Consider the following 20,215-nt stretch of genomic DNA (forward strand, 5'->3'; position numbering starts at 1 on the left):
GCCCCGAAAGATCGATGGTTTTAAAGATGGGACATAACCTCTCCTTTTGGCTCTTAATAAATAAGCAAAGACTTCTTGAATTGTAATGTTCTTGAAGGACTATTCAATTTCAGTACTCTTGAGGGAACTCCATTTCCCTCAATATTCAATTTCAATATTTTTGTGGGAATATTAAAAAGGATGGGAGGGAAAGAGTCTAGGTTTGAATAAACTGTCACTATCAGTTCCTAAAATGCTGGTGTATCAGAGTAGAAAGAGACCTTGGAAATGATGAGGTTTTTCATCATTTTATAGTTGAAGAAACTAAGGCTTAGAGGGATTAAGTGACTTGCCCAGGTTAGTGAATGAAAGAGCCACAGCACAAATTGAGTTCCTGAATCCAATCACGATGTTTTTACCCTATACCATATAAAGAATATTTTTAAATTATATAGAGTTATATAGAATGTCTTTAAAATTTTTAATTTATATATATAAATATATAAACTCATCACCGTTTTCTGTATGTGATGGTCTTTTGCAGTCAAAGGCACAGTAGACAGAAGGCATGTTTCTGAAGTAGAGACTCAGGCACCACTGTGACTTGTTTATTTGCCATCCCTGAAAAGTACTGAACAGGGTGACAAGCACACAGCAGGCCCTCACTGAACACTGTTGAAATGACCATCAATTACAAGGGCAACCCTCCTGCTTCTCTTTCCACTCCAACAAGTGCTCTAGAGTAAAAGGTGGGGTTGGCCTTGGAGTGTGACGCAGGGCTACAGGAGAGGAAAGAAGAAGGGGAACAGAATTCTGCTTCTTTCCCAGGAGAATCTGGGATCATCCTACCACTAGGTTCAGCAGGTGCTTGCCTCTATTTGTTCAGTGGAAATAATAAGCAAGCCACTGTACTTCCCTTTTTGTCACTTTTATCTCTGGTTAACTGTGATTCCTGATGACGTCAGCCCTGACTCCTTATAAGATTTTGAACAATAAATCATCCCTATCCTGCTTCTCTGATCCTACTTGGGCATAAAAATCCAGATCACAAAGCAAATTCCCAGCCTCACAATTGGACCCTTTCTTCCTAGAAAAAAGCCACTCACAGGATCCTTCGCCATAAGAAATTCCTGTGGTGTATCCCAGTCTGTGGGGACAATAACAAAGTACCTTCCTCTAAAGGTTGTTATAGGAGTTAAATGAAAAATATTTTAGCAGAGGACTTGGCATCTAGTAAATGCTGAAGAAGCACTGGCTTTTTTAAAGTGCCTTTATAATGTAGTTTCATTTATCTATGCGTTTATAGAGTCCCCAGTGGTACTGTGGGATAGAGTGGCATACAGTAAGGAACTCCGGAAATCAACATGCCTGATTCTTATTACCGACCTTACAGTTTCAGGCATCAAATATTATATTTAAAATTCAGACTCACCTTGATGGGAACACCTTCTCTATAGGAAAAATGGTGTTAAAGATAACAATAGTAACGCCTGCCTTACACACAGACACACTTACATGCATGGCCGCCTCTCCCTCTCCCCTTAACACAGACTTTATGCTTTAACCTGCCTGATGCACCATCTGCCTTCTCACAGATCCCCCCCACGTCCCCACGCAGTTGGACGACATCAGGGCCCTGCTCTCAGCCACTGGACCGAACCTTCCTTCGGTGCTGACGTCTCCGCTGGGAACACAGCTGGGCCTGGATCCTGGGAATTCCGCTCTCCTCGGTGAGTCCGGCCCTCTGGAACATTGGGCAGAGATCCAGGGCTGGACAGGATTTATGGGTGGGTGACTACTTGCAGGTGGGAGGGAAGCAGCAGTCGGGGGTGGCCAACAGGAAATCACTAAATTGCCTACAGAATCCAGACTCACCAGTGGAAACTTGGCTGACTTTCCATATGAGGTGACTGAAGTTCTTAGTCTGGACCTGAGCTTGTCCAGAGTCTAATGGGGCTCCTTTCTAAATCCTCTTGGGCTGATGCCACAGTCCGGATTCTCTCAGTCAGATTGATGGCGCTGAATTTGGAGAAAGATACAGCAGTGCAGAACAGCTCCTATATCTCCTCACCCCTTGCCAACTGTATCCCAGTACTCCTCCATTACCTCTTCTTACCTAAATTAGAGCTATAACTAGCCTTCAAGGAGAAAACTGCAATATCAGTACCTCCCAAAAGCCAGGCCATCTATTTAAACCTCCTTCAGTAGGTGGGGCGTAAAAACAACCCAGAGAGGCCCCTCAAGGCAAGTGTTTAAGTAACTCCACCAGGTACAACTTCCCTGGCGTCTGTCATTGGTAACCTCCACCAAGTTATTGCCCATGTGGCTGGCACCCTCTTGTAGCAGAGAGTTGTTCAAGGGCATCCGCATCCTGGGCCCCTCACCCCAGAATCGTGGAGATGCCAGAGCAACCTCTACATTCCCAGCATGCCCTCTGGAGATGGTCAAGGTGGAGAAGAAGTCCTCTGCCCTCAAAGGCCTGGGAAAAACAGGCCTACAAAATGGAGAAAATCTTCATGCTCACTGTTTGTGGCCCCAAATGTTGGTCACGGTAGCTAGAATTATGTCCTTGGCTCAGTGTTGAAATTTCCTCTACTCTTCCCCTCGCCCACGTGCAGAGGACGGGAAGCCAATGGGTTCTCAGTCATACTGGTCATAACTTAACAATACGGCCCCAGGGCTTGGTATCTTTAGGGTTCTAGCACAGAAAGATTACCTTCAGTTTTTGTTAACATCTGAAATTAGCAAAGAATGCATACAGGCCTATGGAAAAAGCTTCTGATTTCTCTGTTTCTGATCTGGGTAAAAATAAAACACAGATACAGTAACGAGTAGCGCTGTTTTTGGTAACAAACTTGGCATTGAGTTTTTGCACGTCACGTTGATCAGAATTCACAGAAGTTTAAACTTCTTTTTTTTGTTTGTTTTGGCATATAAAGGGTAAATTTATTCCAAATTAAACATGTGCATTGTAAACTTTTTATTTTAGGCCCATCACTATGAGAGATTGTCGTAACTTATCGTCCAGTCACTAGCAGGGTGTGCAGCACTTGTTTATTTTCAAGTTCAATGACTCTTGGGTCACTCAGGTGCCATTCAGCGTGCTGGAAAAGTCGACCTGCTCATGTTTCCCATGATAGCTTTATTTTCTTTCTCCCTTATTCTGGAATAATATTTTGTCTTATTTTAACCATGGGCAATAAGAATTTATTGTGCTTTATGCTGCTGCATTCCATTCCTAGTTTATAGTGCTTTGGTACCTTAGACTGGTATTTAAATCTAACAGTTAAGAGACACCTTAATGCCCTAGTTCACATCCAGACCGCTCCACCTGAGTAGACCACGGAGGCAGTATGCATAAAGTCCCTGAATGTAACTGCATGGGCAAAACGGACTCTAGTGGTGAATGTCAGCGTCTTGCCAACACCATTGAGCTAGGAGAGATCCATGTGGAATCGTGGAGATGAATTAGGGAATGGTGTCAAGTATCAGGTCTCTGAGAAGTAGGTCACTGGAGACAGACCAGAGCCTCATTGTTATGCTTTGATGCTGAGCACTGAAGGATGGGGGGTGGGGATTCAAATAGGCACAAAGGAAAGGAAACAGGCCCTCGAGGTGAGGAAGATGCCAGGAGCCCGGAGGAGGTGAAAACGTGTGAGATGTGCATCAGGTGTCTGTTCAGAAACAGCTGTAAGACCCCACTGCTTTAAAACGGATGACAGGCAGCTGGGCTGGGATAGAAACTAGGCCTTCACAAGGAGCGAGCCTCAGCCAGAGCTTGTCCACTCAGATGTGACTCCAACCCTTACCGGAAGCATTCTAACAGCCTCCCTGCATCTGGGGCCTCCCTGGCTAGTGATTCATCCTGATCCGTTAGTCCATTTGCTCCCCTTTGGACCAGCTCCCTGGCTCCTGCTGGTGGCCCTTTCAGACCAGAGTATGCGCTCTGGGTACAAGAAACAAGCCAGAGGCCAGAGAGGAGATTCTGTGGAGGGTTGCTTAGGTCTCAGAATGGTAAACAGCATCAAATTGTGGAGGACCTTGATTATTAGGTATGGGGGTAGCTTTGCTATGTGGGAAATGGGGAGGTATCTTTAGAGGGTTTTTAAGTAGGAGGATGATGTAGTTCAAGTAATATATGAAAGCATTAATCTGACATTCCATAAGAGTGAGTAATCTATAGTGAGAGAGATTGAATGAAGAAACACTGTGCTGAGGGTAACAAATGTTCTAGATCAGGATGGAAATATATGGCAAAGATATTTGTTAATCACCCCTTCCACAGCCAAGACACCCCTAATCAATCATGACACTCAGCCCAGGCTCTGCCTTGAAATTCATTTTTTTTTAACCCTTTGATGTGGTGTGTGTGTGTGTGTGTGTGTGTGTGTGTGTGTGTGTTTTAAAAAAATTTTTATTGAAATATAGTTGATTTACAGTGTTGTGTTAGTTTCAGGTATACAGCAAAGTGATTCAGTTATACATATATATAAAAATATATGTATTTTTCTACATTCTTTTCCATTATAGGTTATTGCAAGATATTGAGTATAGTTCCCTAAAACAACTATACCCCAATAAAAAAATAAATAAAAAATATATATACGCTACTATATAAAAAATAGATAACCAACAAGGAGCTACTGGAATTCATTTTAACATTCCGACCAAGCATGTTGGCGATTGATATATAGGATGAAAGCCATTTGCCAGCCCCATTGTAGCCAGTAAATGTTGAGATTCATGTGTATGTATTTCTCCCATCTACAAGGCTACTTGGTTACAACAGATTCAAAGAGCTCCACGGTTCTGTGGCACAGGGACAGTAACTCATGGGCCTTGATTCTCGTGTTTTCATGGGAGGAAGGGGAGAAGGGAGATTTGGGGTTTTTAAAGCCGTATGTCAGCACCAACTCTTCTCCACAAAGGTTGAGTGTTGAGAATCCCAGTAGGTGAGTCTACCAAGAAATGGCTGTTTTAGTTTTCAGACAGTCTAGCATTGTTTTCACTTCAAGCCACTGTTACAGCTTTCAAGAAGGAATGTTGATTGAGTGACACGTGCATGGGCTTCATCTGAGCCTCACTTTCCATAACTGTAAATGAAGACTTGGGACAAGTGAGTCCCTTGCCGCTCTCACACTCTTTGCTATATGACATAGACATGGAAAATGCCCAGTAGAGGCTCATGCATGCAGAGTTGACCCAGCCTAATTGAATCCCTTGTCCCAGGCAAGGCAGATGCTAATTTTTTTGTCCTTGTTTTCCGGTTGTTCTTTGTGCGGCGAGGCCTAAACTGCGCCATCTGCTCTGGAGGGCAAGGCCAGCGCCCATGCCACCACCTTTGGTGTTCCAAGGCCAAGCAGTACCCTGCAGGGTTCCATTTTCAGGGCAGCAGCATCTCAGGTCTCCCCACAGCACCTAAACCCATTTGCAGCCTTCTGTCAAATATTTCTTTTGGCCACTAAGGCCCAACACGGATATTTCTCACAGCACCATTTATAGGGCATTAGCATTGATATTTTTTGAAAAATAAGTTTTATTGGAGTTTTTATTATAAGAGCAATGCATCTGCATTGCAGAGCAATTAAAAATAGAAGCAAAAAGAAGAAATGAAAATGGTCTATAATTACCTGGCCCAGAGGTAACCAGCACAAATATCTTTTTCCTAGCCATTAATATATACATTATATATTTTTCTAACTAAAATGAGATCATACTCTAAGTACTGCTTGTAACTTTTTTCACTTAATGGTACATAAGACTCATCTTTCCATGTCTCTAAATATTTTTCTACAGTTTTATTTTTGATGCCTGCCTGAGTAGGAGGTATCATATCTTATTTAACCAATTCTCTAATGTCGAACATTTAAATTTATGCAATCTCTTGCTAATATAAAAGCATAGATACTCAATACTCTGTAATGACCTATATGGAAAAGAATCTAAAAAAGAGTGGATATATGTGTATGTATAACTGATTCACTTTGCTGTACAGCAGAAACTAACACAACATTGTAAATCAACTATACTCCAATAAAAAGTGATTTAAAAAAATAAAAACATGATGAATATTCTTATTCCTCTACCCTTGTGTACATCCCTGTTTACTTAGAATCAATTTCTAGAAGTGGAATTATTGTGTCCAAAAGTTTGTATATTTTCGATTTTTGCTGTATGTCGTCAAATTGCCCTCCAAAAAAGTTTTACCCATGTATGTATCCATCAGCACAAGATGAGAATTCCCATTTCCCACAAATATTATCAATACTAGGTATGGCCAAGTGTTACTATATTTACCATTTTAATAGGTGAATATACAATAGGATAAAATATAATACAAAAAAATGGTATCATTTGTTATTTTTATTCCTTCGATTATGATTTTCAGTAATTTTGTTTTTAATGCTTATCAGTCATTTTTATTCATTTATGAGTTGCCTGGAAAGGTTCCTTGTTAATTTTTTATAAGTATCCTATTTTATTGATAAGCTACAATACATATTCAGGTATTTTTGCATTTATTTGACATAGATTTTTTTCAATTGAAGTTTAGTTGATTTACAACATTATATTCGTTTCAGGTGTATGACATACTGATTAAATTTTTATAGGTTATATTCCATCTAAAATTATTATAAACTATATTCTCTGTATGGCTATTTTCTCTGTGCTGTACAGTATATCTTTGTAGCTTATTTGTTTTATACAGAGTAGTTTTTTGGGGTTTTTTTTAACATCTTTATTGGACTATAATTGCTCTACAGTGGTGTGTTACTTTCTGCTTTATAACAAAGTGAATCAGCCATACATATACATACATCCCCATATGTCCTCCCTCTTGCATCTCCCTCCCTATCCCACCCCCCTAGGTGGTCACAAAGCACCAGGCTGATCTCCTTGTGCTATGTGGCTGCTTCCCACTAGCTCTCTATTTTACATTTGGTAGTGTATATATGTCCATGCCACTCTCTCACTTCGTCCCAGCTTCCCCTTCCCCCTCCGCGTGTCCTCAAGTCCATTCTCTATGTCTGCGTCTTTATTCCTGTCCTGCACCTAGGTTCATCAGAACCATTTTTATTTTAGATTCCATATATATGTGTTAGCATACGGTATTTGTTTTTCTCTTTCTGACTTACTTCACTCTGTATGACAGACTCTAGGTCCATCCACCTCACTACAAATAACTCAATTTTGTTTCTTTTTATGGCTGAGTAATATTCCATTGTATATATGTGCCACATCTTCTTTATCCATTCATCTGTCGATGGACACTTAGGTTGCTTCCATGTCCTGGCTATTGTAAATACAGCTGCAGTGAACATTGTGGTACATGACTCTTCTTGAATTATGGTTTTCTAAGGGTATATGCCCAGTAGTGGGATTGCTGGGTCATATGGGTCAGTTCTATTTTTAGTTTTTTAAGGAACCTCCATACTGTCTCCATAGTGGCTGTATCAGTTCACATTCCCACCAACAGTGCAAGAGGGTTCCCTTTTCTCCACACCCTCTTCAGCATTTATTGTTTGTAGAATTTTTGATGATGGCCATTCTGACTAGTGTGAGGTGATACCTCATTGTAGTTTTGATTTGCATTTCTCTAATGATTAGTAATGTTGAGCATTCTTTCATGTGTTTGTTGGCAGTCTGTATATCTTCTTTGGAGAAATGTCTGTTTAGGTCTTCTGCCCATTTTTGGATTGGGTTGTTTGTTTTTTTGATATTGAGCTTCATGAACTGCTTGTAAATTTTGGAGATTAACCCTTTGTCAGTTGCTTCATTTGCAAATATTTTCTCCCATTCTGAGGGTTGTCTTCTCGTTTATGGTTTCTTTTGCTATGCAAAAGCTTTTAAGTTTCACTAGGTCCCATTTGTTTATTTTTGTTTTTATTTCCATTTCTCTAGGCGGTGGGTCAAGAAGGATCTTGTTGTGATTTATGTCATAGAGTGTTCTGCCTATGTTTTCCTCTAAGAGCTTTATAGTGTCTGGCCATACATTTAGGTCTTTAATCCATTTTAAGTTTACTTTTTTTTTTTTTTTTTTTTTTGCTGTACGCGGGCCTCTCACTGTTGTGGCCTCTCCCATTGCAGAGCACAGGCTCTGGACACACAGGCTTAGCGGCCATGTCTCACAGGCCCAGCTGCTCTGCAGCATGTGGGATCTTCCCGGACCGGGGCACGAACCCGTGTCCCCTGCATCGGCAGGTGGACTCTCAACCACTGCGCCACCAGGGAAGCCCCATTTTGAGTTTACTTTTGTGTATGGTGTTAGGAGTGTTCTAATTTCATTCTTTTACATGTAGCTTTCCAGTTTTCCCAGCACCACTTATTGAAGAGACTGTCTTTTCCCCATTGTATGGTCTTGCCTCCTTTATCAAAAATAAGGAGACCATGTGTGTGTGGGTTTATCTCTGGGCTTTCTATCCTGTTCCATTGATCTATATTTCTCTTTTTGTTCCAGTACCATACTGTCTTGATTACTGTAGCTTTGTAGTATAGTCTGAAGTCAGGGAGCCTGATTCTTCCAGCTCCACTTTTCTTTCTCAAGATTGCTTTGGCTCTTCAGGGTCTTTTGTGTTTCCTTACAAATGGTAAAATTTTTTGTCCTAGTCTGTGAAAAATGCCATTGTTAGTTTGATAAGAATGACATTGAATCTATAGATTGCTTTGGGTAGTATAGTCATTTTCACAATGTTGATTCTTCCAATCCAAGAACATGGTATATCTCTCCATCTGTTTGTATCATCTTTAATTTCTTTCATCACTGTCTTATAGTTTTCTGCACACAGGTCTTTTGTCTCCTTGGGTAAGTTTATTCCTAGGTATTTTATTCTTTTTGTTGTGATGGTAAATGGGAGTGTTTCCTTAATTTCTCTTTCAGATTTTTCATCATTAGTTTATAGGAATGCAGGAGATTTTGTGCATTAATTTTGTATCCTGCTACTTTACCAGATTCATTGATTAGCTCTATAGTTTTCTGGTAGCGTCTTTAGGATTCTCTATGTATAGTACCATGTCATCTGCAAACAGTGACAGCTTTACTTCTTTTCCAATTTGGATTCCTTTTATTTCTTTTTCTTCTCTTATTGCCATGACTGAAACTTCCAGAACTATGTTGAATAATAGTGGTGAGAGTGGACAACCTTGTCTTGTTCCTTCTCTTAGTGGAAATGGTTTCAGTTTTTCACTATTGAGAACGATATTGGCTGTGGGTTTGTCATATATGGCCTTTATTGTGTTGAGGGAAGTTCCCTTTATGCCTACTTCCTGGAGGGTTTTTATCATAAATGGGTGTTGGATTTTGTTGAAAGCTTTTTCTGCATCTATTGAGATGATCATATGGTTTTTATCCTTCAATTTGTTATTATGGTTTATCACATTGATTTGCATATATTGAAGAATCCTTGCATTCCTGGGATAAACCCCGCTTGATCATGGTGTATGATCCTTTTAATGTGCTGTTGGATTCTGTTTGCTAGTATTTTGTTGAGGATTTTTGCATCTCTGGTCATCAGTGATATTGGCCTGTAGTTTTCTTTCTTTGTGACATCTTTGTCTGGTTTTGGTACCGGGGTGATGGTGGCCTTGTAGAGAGAGTTTGGGAGTATTCCTCCCTCTGCTATATTTTGGAAGAGTTTGAGAAGGATACGTGTTAGTTCTTCTCTAAATGTTTGATAGAATTCACCTGTGAAGCCATCTGGTCCTGGGCTCTTGTTTGTTGGAAGATTTTTAATCACAGTCTCAATTTCAGTGCTTGTGATTGGTCTGTTTATATTTTCTATTTCCTCCTGGTTCAATCTTGAAAGGTTGTGCTTTTCTAAGAATTTTCCATTTCTTCCACGTTGTCCACTTTATTGGCATATAGTTGATTATAGTAATCTCTCATGATCCTTTGTATTTCTGCAGTGTCAGTTTTTACTTCTCCTTTTTCATTTCTAATTCTATTGATTTGAGTCTTCTCCCTTTTTTTCCTGATGAGTCTGGCTAATGGTTTATCAATTTTGTTTATCTTCTCAAAGAACCAGCTTTTAGTTTTATTGATCTTTGCTATCATTTCCTTTATTTCTTTTTCATTTATTTCTGACCTGATCTTTATGATGTCATTCCTTCTGCTAACTTTGGGGGGGTTTTGTTCTTCTTCCTCTAATTGCTTTAGGTGTAAGGTTAGGTTGTCTATTTGAGATGTTTCTTGTTTCTTGAGGTAGGATTGTATAGCTATAAACTTCCCTCTTAGACCTGCTTTTGCTGCATCCCATTGGTTTTGGGTTGTCATGTTTTCATTGTTTTTTGTTTCTATGTATTTTTTTATTTCCTCTTTGATTTCTTCAGTGGTCTCTTGGTTATTTAGTAGCATATTGTTTAGCCTCCATGTGTTTGTATTTTTTTATAGTTTTTTTCCTGTAATGGATATCTAGTATAATAGCATTCTGGTCAAAAAGATATTTGATATGATTTCAATTTTCTTAAATTTACCAAGGCTTGATTTGTGACCCAAGATATGATCTATCCTGGAGAATGTTCCATGAGCACTTGAGAAGTAATTGTATTCTGCTGGTTTTGGATGGAATGTCCTATAAATATCAGTTAAGTCCATCTTGTTTAATGTGTCATTTAAAGCTTGTGTTTCCTTATTTGTTTTCATTTTGGATGATCTGTCCATTAGTGCAAGTGGGGTGTTCGTAGTAATAAAAAAAAAGAAAGAAAGAAAGAAGAGAGCAACCAAACCAAAAAAATAAATCCACCAATGATAACAAGCGCTAAAAACTATACTAAAAAATATATATATATATATATAGACAGAGCCCTAGGACAAATGATAAAAGCAAAGCCATACAGACAAAATCACACACAGAAGGATAAATATACACACTCACAAAAAGAGAAAAAGGGAAAAAAATATATATATCGTTGCTCCCAAAGACCACTGCCTCAATTTGGGATGATTCGTTGTCTGTCTAGGTACTCCAGAGATGCAGGGTACATCAAGTTGATTGTGGAGACTTAATCTGCTGCTCCTCAGGCTGCTGGGAGAGATTTCCCTTTCTCTTCTTTGTTCGCAGAGCTCCTGGGGTTCAGCTTTGGGTTTGGCCCTGCCTCTGCGTGGAGGTCTGTTCGTTGCTCAGACAGGACGGGGTTAAAGAAGCAGCTGATTCAGGGGCTCTGGCTCACTCAGGCCGGGGGGAGGGAGGGGTACGGATGCGGGGTGAGGCTGCGGTGTCAGAGGCCAGTGTGACGTTGCACCAGCCTGAGGCGCGCCGTGTGTTCTCCCGGGGAAGTTGTCCCTGGATCACGGGACCCTGGCAGTGGCGGGCTGCACGGGCTCCCAGGAGGGGAGGTGTGGATAGTGACCTGTGCTTGCACACAGGCTTCTTGGTGGCGGCAGCAGCAGTCTTAGCATCTCATGCTCATCTCTGGGGTCCGCGCTGTTAGCCGAGGCTTGCGCCCGTCTCTGGAGCTAGGCTGCGCTCTTAATCCCCTCTCCTCCCGCACCGTGAAACAAAGAGGGAAGAAAAAGTCTCTTGTCTCTTTGGCAGCTCCAAACCTTTTCCCGGACTCCCTCCCAGCTAGTTGTGGTGCACTAGCCCCGTTCAGGCTGTGTTCACACAGCCAACCCCAGTCCTCTCCCTGGGATCTGACCTCCAAAGCCCGGGCCTCAGCTCTCAGCCGCCGCCCGTCCCAGCGGGTGGGCAGACGAGCCTCTTGGGCTGGTGAGTGCTGGTCGGCACTGATCCTCTGTGCGGGAATCTCTCCACTTTGCCCTCCACACCCCTGTTGCTGTGCTCTCCTCCGCGGCTCCGAAGCTTCCCTGCTCCGCAGTCTCCACCCGCGAAGGGGCTTCCTAGTGTGTGGAAACCTTTCCTCCTTCACAGCTCCCTCCCACTGGTGCGGGTCCCATCCCTATTCTTTTGTCTCTGTTTTTTCTTTTTTCTTTTGCCCTACCCAGGTACGTGGGGAGTTTGTTCCCTTTTGGGAAATCTGAGGTCTTCTGCCAGCGTTCAGTAGGTGTTCTGTAGGAGTTGTTCCACATGTAGATGTATTTCTGAGGTATTTGTGGGGAGGAAGGTGATCTCCACTTTTTACTCCTCCGCCATCTTGAAGGTCTCCTGTACATAGTAGTTTGTACCTCTTAATCCCTTACTCTTATCTTGTCCCTCCCCTCTGCCCTCTCCCCATTGGTCACCACTAGTTTGTTCTTTATATCCGTGAGTCTGTTTCTGTTTTGTTATATTCATTCATTTGTTTATTTTTTAGATTCTATTTGTGATAACATACAGTGTTTGTCTTTCTCTGTGTAACTTATTTCATTAAGCATAATGCCCTCCAGGTCCATGCATGTTGTTGCAAATGGCAAAAATTCATTCTTCTTTGTGGCTGAGTAATATTCCACTGTTTAGGTATACAACATCTTCTTTATCCATTCATCTGTTGATGGACACTTAGGTTGCTTCCATGTCTTGGCTATTGTAAATAATGCTGCTGTGAACACTGGGGTGTGACATATGTTTTTTAACAACCTTATTGAGATAACTGATGTACAATAAATGATACATATTTAAAGTCTAAAATTTTATGTTTTGATATATGGATCACCACAATCAACATAATGAGCATATTCATCATTCCCAAGAGTAACCTTGTGCCCCTTTGTAATTGTTCCTTCACGCCCCTGCCCCATCCCAGGTAACTACTGATCTGCTGTCTGTATAGATTAGACTGGATTTCTAGAATGTTATAAAAAAGGAATCATACTTTTGGGAGATTTGGCTTCTTTCACTCAGGATAATTATTTGGAGTTCACCCCCATTGTACTTGCATCAATAGCACATTTCCTTCTATTGTCGCTTAGTGTCCATTGTACAGATAAACTACAGCTTGTTCAACCACTCATCTATGGAAGGACAGAATGGTCATTTCCCACTTCTGGGTATTGCAGGTGAAGCTGCTATACATATGCACGGGCTAGTCTTTGTACGGACACATGCTTTCATTTCTCTTGATTAAATACTTGATAGTAAAGTGGCTGGATTGTATGGTCAGTGTATGTTTAACATTTTAAGAAACAACCAAACTGTTTTCTAAAGTGGTTGCCTACTTTACAGTCCTACCAGCAGTGTAGTTCTAGTTGCTTCACATCCTCACCTACACTTGGCCTTTTTAGACATTCTACTAGGTGTGTAGTGGTTTCTCATTGTGGTTTTAATTTGTATTTTCCTAACAACTGATAGTGTTGAGCTTTTTTTTTTTTTTTTTTGTGGTACGCGGGCCTCTCACTGTTGTGGCCTCTCCCATTGCGGAGCACAGGCTCCAGACGCGCAAGCTCAGCGGCCATAGCTCACGGGCCCAGCCGCTCCGCGGCATGTGGGATCTTCCCAGACCGGGGCACGAACCCATGTCCCCTGCATCGGCAGGCGGACTCTCAACCACTGCGCCACCAGGGAAGCCCTAGTGTTGAGCTTTTCATGTGCATATTTGCCACCCTGATTTCTTCTTTGGTGAAATGTCAGTTCAGTGTTTGCCCTGCTTTTTCTTTAATTGGGTTTTTGGTTTACTTATTATTGAGTGTTGAGAGTTGTTTTTATATATTGGATACAAGTCTTTTATCAGATATATGAATTCCAATATTATGTGCCTGTCAGTGGCTGTCTTTTCAGTCTTCTAATGTCTTTCAAAGAGCAGAAGATTTTAATTTTAATGAAGTTCAACTTATTAATTTTTTTCTTGTATAGTTGGTTCCTTTGGTGTTGTGTTTAAAAATCTTTGCCTACTCCAAGGTCTCAAGGTATTTTCTTCTAAAAGTTTTATCGTTTTAGGTTTTATAGTTAGGTGTATCACTTATGTTGAGTTAGGTGTTATATATATGTGAGGTACACATTGAAGTTCATTTTATGCATACAGATACCCAACTTGTTCCACTACCATGTGTTGAAAAGATAATTCTTTCTCCACTGAATTGCCTTTGCACCTTTGTGGAAAATCAGTTGTCCTTATATGTCTGGATATATTTTTAGACTGTATTCTGTTTCAGTGATGTATTGGTCACTTTGACTGCATTCTACCCAATGCCATACAAATCATGAGGTTTTTCAGGCTGGCTCATGGGCACAGGATCTATTCCCTTTCAGCTCCTTCTCCTAAACTGAGGGAATCCACCAGGTCCAACTTGGTTTCCCTATACTGCAGCCTGGAAAGTCTCTCAAGGCACTAAGCTAGGGCAACATGGGCTCACCTTGGTTTATTTCCCATTTCTCAGGGATCAGTGCCCTTCATTGCCTAATGTCCAGTGTCTTAAAAACCATTGCTTCATATTTTTCAATTTTTAAATTGTTTTGGTCAGGAGGGTAAATTCAGTTACTCCATCTTGGTCAGAAACACACTTATATATATGTCACATGCACACACACACGAGATGTGTGTACATGTGTGTATATATATATATATGTGTGTGTGTGTGTGTGTGTGTATCTATATATATACACACATATACACACACATACATATATCTATAACATGTATGTTTTAAATATTTTCCTAGACCAAGCTGACACTCAAATTTGATAATCTTGTTCTAGGATTATTACATAGATGCTTTTAAGAAATAATGTCTCCTAGGATTGGCAGACTATGGCCCATGGGCCAAATCTAGTTCACCAGTTGTTTTTGCAAATAAAGTCTTACTGGCATGCAGCCATGGCCATTTATTTACCTAGGAATTGTCTGTCTGTGGCTGCTTTAATACCCTAATGCCAGAGCTGAGTGCTTGCTACAGAAACCATATGGCCCACAAGCCTAAAATATTTCCTATTGAGCCCTTTAGAGGAAACATTTGCTGACCACTGATCTAGTCCATGCAGCTCATTATGTAGAAACCATGCCAAGGTCTCTGGTGGTGATCTCACATCTCCTGTTTCCGAGGAGGACCAAACTCTGTGTCACTCTGTCCTTTATCCTGTCACTGCGTTAGGCTTTCTCCATGAAGTACGAGAGCTTGAAAGAAAAAAACAAATATAACTTGGAGGAGTAGAGTTCTTCCTCAGGAAGTCCAGGAAAGAGAAAATCTTATTATAAAGACCCTGGATTTTTGTCAGAATTAGACGACCTTAGGTGTCTTCAGTAACAAAATACATAATTATATGTGGCTTAAGAAAAGCAGTTCAGTACCTTTGCTCATACCTTCTTTAGGTCCAGAACCCGTGAGAATGTCTTACAGGCTATATATAAGGTTTGGTCCTCTGTGAGGAGGTAAGCTCCGATGCCCAGTCAGAGGGACTCCCCGCGGCATCTCTGCTGGAAAGTCATGTCATGCTAGCCCCACAGAGAGCCAAACTGCACAAGCCTTGTCTCGTGTCTTATGATTTACCAAGAGGAGAGCGATTCAGGCATTCAAACCTGAGTTTGCAGAGTAAAGTTTTTCCATGAAAGAAGTCATTGTGCCTAGCCCCTCTCTCCAGCTGGGGCTCGAGGGTCACAGCCAACACACACAGCCGCCTCTCAGCAGCATCTGTATGCTCCCCTCAGGCCCTGCACAGGGAACAGCTCCGCCTCTCAGAGCCCTTCCAGCCCCGGAGAAGCTGGGCCTTGAGGCCGAGGCCCGCAGTCGGGTGGTGGTGGGTTGTTTCTGGCATTTTCTCCTCTCCTCGTTTGAAGGGCTGAGGACCGCAGAGCCCGGCTGGGGTGACATGCAGTTCCAGATGTCTGCTAAGAGCAACAGCGCTCTTGTTGACCAGAATCTCAAGCTAAAAGGTGAAAAAGTGTTTCTGTCTCCCATCACTGAGGTTGTGACTAGGCCATGCCTACAAATCCTATCATGCCGATAAAGCAGCTATGGCTGGAATACAGGAGACCCAGGTCTGGAGTTGAAGGTGGAGCTTACAGTCACTGGTCACATGTCAACCCCTCAAGATAGGAGGGTATATCAGAAAACATTTGAATAAATATTAATGTTCAAAGTTGAATGCCTTGGTAAAGGGCCTAAAGAAGGCAAAATCTCACAGATAGATTGACTTACTCATTCAATAAATATTTGTTGAGAGCCCATCATGTGCCAGGTTGAATTCTAGTGGGCGCCTCTTGAGTCTGGTGGGGAAAGTAACTCAAGTTAAGAGGACTCTGATAAAAAGAGGAAGAACTGGGGGCTTTGGGGGGCCTGTGACAGAACAGTACCCCTCGTCTGAGCTTTAGGCAAGGTTTCTCTGAGGAGGGGATATTTGGGCTGAGGTTAGGAGAGCGGGTGGAAATTATCTGAGTGAATAGAGGGCATCCCAGACAGAGGAATTCCAGAGCATTCCAGGCAGAGGAACCAGCAGAGGTTTTGAAGCAAGAAAACTGAAAGCATTTGAGAAACTGTCACAGGAATAACTAAGGGGAGAGTGGCCTAAGAGGAGGCCGAAGAGGGTAGTGGGAGCAGGTTGCCGGCCTCTAAGCCACAGTAAGACTTTGACGCTTTGCTCTAAGTGTGATGGGAAATCTCTGAATGGTTTAAAAGCAGGAGAGAGACATCCTCTGATTTGTGTTTTGAAAAGCTTGTTCTGGCCACCGTGTAGAGGGTGGATTCTAGGGGAAGAGACAAGATGGAGTACGCCACTTAGGAAGTGGTTGCAGTATTGTAGGGAAGAGATAACCGTGGCTTAGACTAGAGAGCTGGAGAGAACAGACAGAGTGAATAAATTCAGGGATATGTAGGAAGTAACATGGACGGGACTTGGTAAATAGATTAACGTGGGAAGGGCAAGGTAATCCACACAACCAATAGATTCTCAGAAGCATCTGATGGTTTAGGCTTTTCTCACTGCAGTTCACATACCTCCTATGTGGTGAGGATACATTGTGGTCCATTCAAGTCAAGATGTTAGAATAAAATGGAGAGCTACATAGGTGTGCAACTGCAGAAAGTGTAGCTACAAGGAGAAAAATAGTCCAGAGCTTCCGTTGCTCAATCCCTTAACATACACCTGTTTCAGCCACCACCAATGCTAGGTCCTGTGCCCCCGCTCCCAGCCTTGGAGGAGCTCAGAAGTAGGAGGAGGGACAGAAAAGCTCTAAAGAGTTGCAGAAGTCTGAGGGAAGAGAGGAGGGAGGTCTCTTTCTTTGGGAAAGGGGACATCAAAAAGGTTTAACAGAGGACTTTTCAAACTCAATCCTGAAGGATGAGTAAAAGCATTCCAAACACTGATGCAATAAACACATACTTATTGAGTTCCTTCTGTGTTCTGGGCACCATTGAAGGCACTCTGGGGATGTATCAGAGAACAAAATAGATAGAAGTCCCTTCTCTCATACTGCTTACACTGTAGCAGGAAAAGAGAAAATAAACAGAATGAAGTGAAATGGCACAGTATGTTAGAAGGTGTTAAGCGCTATGAGAAAGGATAAAGCAGGGGAGGAAGGATGGATAGTGCGTCTGTGGGAAGGAGGATGCAATTTTCAATTAGATGTTGGGGCGAGGACTCACTGAGACAATAATCCCGGAGCAGAGATTTGAATGTGAGCTATAAGCCGTGTGTATGCCTGGAGGAAAAGAAGACAAGAGCATCCCAGGCAGGGAAAAAGCGAGCATGGGGTCCTTGAGGTGGGCGCATGCCTCGTGTGTTCAGGAGCTACAGGGAGTCTGGTGCGGGACGGTGGAAGCAGAGTCATTGGGGTTGTGGTTGGAGAGAAAAGATCAGAGGTAACAAGGCTGAGGGCAGATTGTGTAAGGCCTTGTGAATGCTCATGCTAAAATAACAGTGAGAGAAGAATCTATAGATGCCCAAATTTAGAAACAGACTCAATATTGCATTGAGCACCACGGGCTTTTCCAGGTTTAAGCAAGGGCTGGCAGAAGTGATGTCTTTTATTGACAACCATGTGGCCGGCTGACGGTTATAGAGCTGACTCTAGTTAAACCCAGGCTTATTGGGCTGGCTCTGGTACAAGCCAATATTGCTGGCTCAATCTGACTCACATATGTTGTGCACCTGCTCCATCTACCTGGCCCCGAGCTGGGCTGCTGCAGGCACGTAACTAGCCATTTCCTTCATCTAGGGAGGGGTTCCCAGCTGCACAATAGAGTCATCTGGGAAGTATAAAAAACAATGTTTCACCTGAGACTAATTCAGACAGAATCTCTGGGGGTGGAGCTAGGCATCTACTTTTAAAACTGATTCTCAGAACTTGAAGGGAGTTTAAAAGTCACTTCCTTATACTCTTCTACCCCTGTAGAGGCTGGTATGGGAAAATGATGTGTTTTATCATTTAGAATATTTTAGCCTGGCATTCAAGGCTCTGTGCTATTCAGACTTAGCCTCTGTATTCATCCTTCCATCTTTTTCCTGCCTCAAATACAGTTGACCTTTGAACAACACGGGTTTGAACTGCACAGGATCCACTTATACGTGCTTTTTTATTTCAAAAAATATATAGGTGGTCCTCCCTATTTGTTGGTTTCACATCCACAGATTCAACCAATGACAGATTGGAGTTTCCATCTACAGTTGGTTGAATCCCCAGATGGGGAACCCAAGGACATGGAGGGCTGACCGTGCTATGCCTTTATATAAGGGACTTGAGCATCGTGGACTTTAGTTTAGGCAGGGGGTCCTGGAACCACTCCACTGTGGATACAGAGGGCCGACTAGAGTCCCTCCATTCCACTCAAAGTTTTCCCTAGTAATTGCCATGGTGTTGAGCCTGCCTGGCCTGGAATACTATCTCCCATTCCTTCCTCTCTAACTAAATCCTAGAAGTCTTCAAGGCATAGTCAAGCCCTTCTGTGCAGCCTTCCGGTAGCAAACCAGCCTGAGTGATCTCTCCCTGCCTACCTCCTAAGGCACCTGCTCTAGACCAGGGTTGGGCAAATTCTTTTGGTAAAGGGATGGATAGGAAATTCTTTAGGCGTCGAGGGCCATAATGTGTTGCAGCAGCTCAATTCTGCCCTTGTAGAGTACAGCAGCCTTAGACAATAAGTAAACAAACGGGTGTGCCCATGGGCCAGTAAAACTTTATTTACAGAAATAGAGCTGGACTTGACACTCAGGCCATGGTTTGTCGACCCCTGCTGGAGACCACTGATGAGACACTCGACCTATGATACCGTGTATTATTAAAGTATTTCCCACCTGTGTCATATCTCCCAGCTAGATTCTAGGTCCTGGGGAGAGAAGACACTGCATAGATATTCTCAGGCAATTTGAAACAGAGCTCAGGTAGCAGAGCCTTGGCTTAGAAGTCCTCTTGAGTCATTTCCATCTCTCATTTCTATTATAATCGTAGCTTTATCATCTGTCCCACATACTTCCACTCTCACCCCACCCTGTACACTTCCTGCTGCTTCTGGTACAGACCGGAGTGGGCACTTCCTGAACCCAGTTAGGAGGAAATTCACACGGCAAAAGTCAATGAGTACTGTAGGCCACATCTGTTGGGAAACCACTTTTCACATGATAGTTCAGAAGACTAAGATCATCACTACTTCCTCTCTAAAGATAGTTTTGGGAACAGCAAGTTCCGATGGTCAAAGGTTAAGTAAAAATTAATCCACAGTGGGGACCGCACCCCATCAGAAATTGCAGGTGTAGCAAGGAAAGTGATGCAGAGGAAAGACAAAAAAAAAACCATGAAGGAGAAGGCTAGCATACTTGATGAGGAAAGGGAAAGAAGAAAAACTTATCCTGACCCTTTTCAAAGAGACATGGGTTGGCATCTGTTTCCTCATTTATACTGGAAGCCTGAGGTTTTATGTCACATGGAAAACGCTTTTGGTTTCCTATAGCTTTGTCCACAAAGAGAATATGCTTTGCTATTGAGAAAAAGGGTCAGCATTTTGTGGTTGTTTATGGCACGTGTTTATGTACTCTTGTCCTTTTTTTTTTTAAATAAAATCCGAAGTAGTGAATAGAGCCCCCATAGGAACTGCAGAAAGCTCTATAGCACATATAGTGTAAAATTAAATCGGTATTTCAGAGGGCATTTATGAGGAAGCCACAGGAAGGAGTATAGCGGTTCTTTGGACTAGAGTGAACATCCATAAATTTTAAAAGACACCAGAGCATAAGTGACCCTTAAAATAGTTGGACACAGAAAGCAAGGCAGTAAATCTCCCTGCCTAGCCACTGTTCCAAGCCACAGCAAGCATTTGGACAGGCTTCTTTTAAGACTCCAAAGAGTCAGGAACTGGGGACCTTGAGAAACTCACTCACACTGGCCCCTGCCCTTTCCTGGCACCAGGAAACAATTCCCAGGCCCATCTGCCCTCCTCACCGTG

The 20,215-nt window shown here is 42.3% G+C and overlaps 1 protein-coding gene across 2 annotated transcripts in view; it reads left to right on the top strand.

Moving 5' to 3' along the window:
* Positions 1-20,215, top strand: part of ADAMTSL1 (ADAMTS like 1) — a 470,361-nt gene that overhangs the window by 375,495 nt on the left and 74,651 nt on the right. For both annotated transcript variants that reach the window (XM_027105928.1, XM_027105929.1), the window contains one exon: positions 1,575-1,709. In XM_027105928.1, coding sequence (XP_026961729.1) covers positions 1,575-1,709 — 135 coding nt within the window. The remainder of the gene's footprint in view (positions 1-1,574; positions 1,710-20,215) is intronic.

This window comes from Aethalodelphis obliquidens, unplaced genomic scaffold (genome assembly GCF_003676395.1).
Source record: "Aethalodelphis obliquidens isolate GAN/ISIS:26980383/991018 unplaced genomic scaffold, ASM367639v1 scaffold7, whole genome shotgun sequence".
NCBI lineage: Eukaryota > Metazoa > Chordata > Mammalia > Artiodactyla > Delphinidae > Aethalodelphis > Aethalodelphis obliquidens.